Source organism: Vigna angularis, chromosome 2 (genome assembly GCF_016808095.1).
Source record: "Vigna angularis cultivar LongXiaoDou No.4 chromosome 2, ASM1680809v1, whole genome shotgun sequence".
Lineage (NCBI taxonomy): Eukaryota > Viridiplantae > Streptophyta > Magnoliopsida > Fabales > Fabaceae > Vigna > Vigna angularis.
Genome location: NC_068971.1, coordinates 34,604,132 through 34,606,722, shown reverse-complemented (window position 1 = coordinate 34,606,722; position 2,591 = coordinate 34,604,132). Strand labels below are relative to the sequence as shown.

General features: G+C 25.0%; 1 protein-coding gene across 1 annotated transcript; it reads left to right on the top strand.

Annotated features, from left to right (window-relative positions):
• LOC108327931 (protein SRC1) lies at nucleotides 1-816 on the top strand. The gene is made up of 2 exons (XM_017561668.2): nucleotides 1-441; nucleotides 600-816. The coding sequence occupies exon 1, from the start codon at nucleotides 66-68 to the stop codon at nucleotides 393-395; it is 330 nt and encodes a 109-aa protein (XP_017417157.1). The 5' UTR covers nucleotides 1-65; the 3' UTR covers nucleotides 396-441; nucleotides 600-816.
• The last annotated feature ends 1,775 nt before the right edge of the window (nucleotides 817-2,591 follow it).

Sequence of the window (2,591 nt, the reverse complement as noted above, 5' to 3'; positions counted from 1 at the left end):
CATCTCTTGGGGTAAGAACATACCAAAACCAAAAGAAGAAGAAGGTACGTGAAAGAGAAAGAACAATGTCAGGAATCATTCACAAGATCGGAGAGACCCTTCATGTGGGAGGGCACAAGAAAGAGGAGGAGCACAAAGGGGAGCACCATGGTGAACACAGTGAGTACAAAGGAGAGCACCATGGTGAACACAAGGATGATCACCATGGTGAATACAAAGGGGAGCACAAGCCCGAGCACCATGGAGAAGAGCACAAAGAAGGGTTCGTAGAGAAGATCAAGGACAAGCTCCACGGTGAAGGTGCTGAGGGCGAGAAGAAGAAGAAAAAGGAGAAGAAGAAGAAACATGAAGATGGCCATGGCCATGACAGCAGCAGCAGCAGTGACAGTGATTAGATATCACTGCTGCATCACCTATATATATTATATATGTTAAGCTAAGGTAAACTCTTCTTTCTGTTATCTTGTGTATGTTCTATCAATATTCTGCATGATTTTCTTCATTGGTGTTTGGAACACGATGACGAATTAGGAAATTTCTGATCTTGTTTTCTTCTATTACTTTGATCTGATTTTTCTTTTTGTCCTTGTCTGATGCAGGTGTATGTGACCATAGCAGTGAGGGCTGTGACTTCTTTTCTTGCTTTCTTGTGATCTGCATTTATGAGTGGAAAAAAAAAGTGAGAGAAAATTGTGGTGTGTGGTTGGAGATTGAAGTTTTATGAATCTGTGGTTTGGTTGGTGTGTAATTAACCCCACTGCTTTGGTTGTATATTATCATATGAAATAAAAATTTCAATTATCAGTTTTAGTATTACATGTAGTGGGTTATTCTGATCACACTGTCTGTTTCGTCACACCTTTTTAAGAAAAGTAAAAACATTGTAATCCACCACAATAAATCAGATCTTAAAACAAAAAGGAATCGTGTATGGTAATATTTTTCTCATTGGATAGGACCTTATAGAAATATTATAAGTTTTAATTTTCATTGGCCCAGATTATTCAACACTACTCCTTTTCTTTTATAGTCAAATTATTAAGGTTCTTAAATATATTATTTTTATTTTTTATATTTAGTTAATTTATTATTATTATTTATTTATTTTATATTTAACTTATATTTTTTTTATTATAGACAGAGTATTATAGGTTATATTTAATATAAAAAAGATTAATCTTATATATAATTTTTATTATAATTAACATAAAATTTAAGATCTTTTTTTAAAATTCACTTGGTATTTTACCGTCTGACTAAAATATAAATAAAAAATAATAATAAATTAATTAAAAATAAAACAAAGATAATCATAAACTTATTAATATATTTATAAAAATATATATATAATATTTTCACATGTATGCATTTTTCTATAATTAAATTATATAATTTCATGAAAGAAAGCAATTAACTCTTTTAAATAAGTATTCTATTCTTTTTTTACTACCAATTCAATACTTTAATTTTTTTTTAAATAGACACCATGAATTTTAAATATGCCTCCTGTTGAACATAGACCTACAAATATTTTAATTTTACCTTAGTTGTTTCTTTAAATTTATCACATTTTCAAAGATAGTTCGTATATTAAATAGGGGTGAAATTAAACATTATAAACAAGATCAGGTGTTTATTTATTTTAATTTCAACTATTTTTATTTTTTATGAATAATTTATCTAAACATTAAAATTTAATAAACTAAGAATTAAAAATGATATATATATATATATATATATATATATATATATATATATATATATATATATATATATATATATATATATATATATATATATATATATATATATATATATATATATATATATATATATATATATATATATATATATATATATATATATATATATATATATATATATAAGAACTCCGTTATCTCTCCCTTTTATATTTTCTAAATACATGTTCACATTGTATTTTAAATACGAAAATGAGTTGTAACGAAAATAATGAACTATTAATATTTAAGATGAATTAGATTTTTTTTCAGTGAGCACTCTAATTGTAATTTGACAAATTACCTAAGAAAAAGACATTTTCTTTAAAGATCAAAGAAATGCTCAAATTTAAAGATAAATCATATGAAAGTTAAAGTTTATGCAATTGATATTCCTTAAAAGAAAATCGAATGGGTAAATTTTACGAAAGTTTAATACTCTCCTCCCTAAGAAGGAAAGTGTACATCAATTGTAATTTAAAAATAATAATTAACTTATTTAATCTTACTTTTTCTGAACTTTTGTAATTTACGGAACACAACTAACCAAATAAAACATAAATGTTGTGATCCAACACTGATTAACAGTGAAGGTAATTTCTTAGAAAATATTTATTAAATGAAAAAGAATAAAATACTTAAAAGTTTAATAGAATTATTTGTATACCTTAACAGTATATCAACACTATAAATAGCTATTTTAATTAATATCAATTAAGGAATTAATAGTTGACGATCAGATCTAATTTAAAAATAAAAATAGTTAGAGTAAAAATGGCTTATGTCTTTATTATAAAGTAATTTATTTATTGATAAATATCATTTTTATCTGATTTATTTTTTTTAATTGTA

What these genes read in the sequence shown, in the direction of transcription:
- LOC108327931 (XM_017561668.2), top strand. Translation starts at nt 66, where the DNA reads ATGTCAGGAATCATTCACAAGATCGGAGAGACCCTTCATGTGGGAGGG.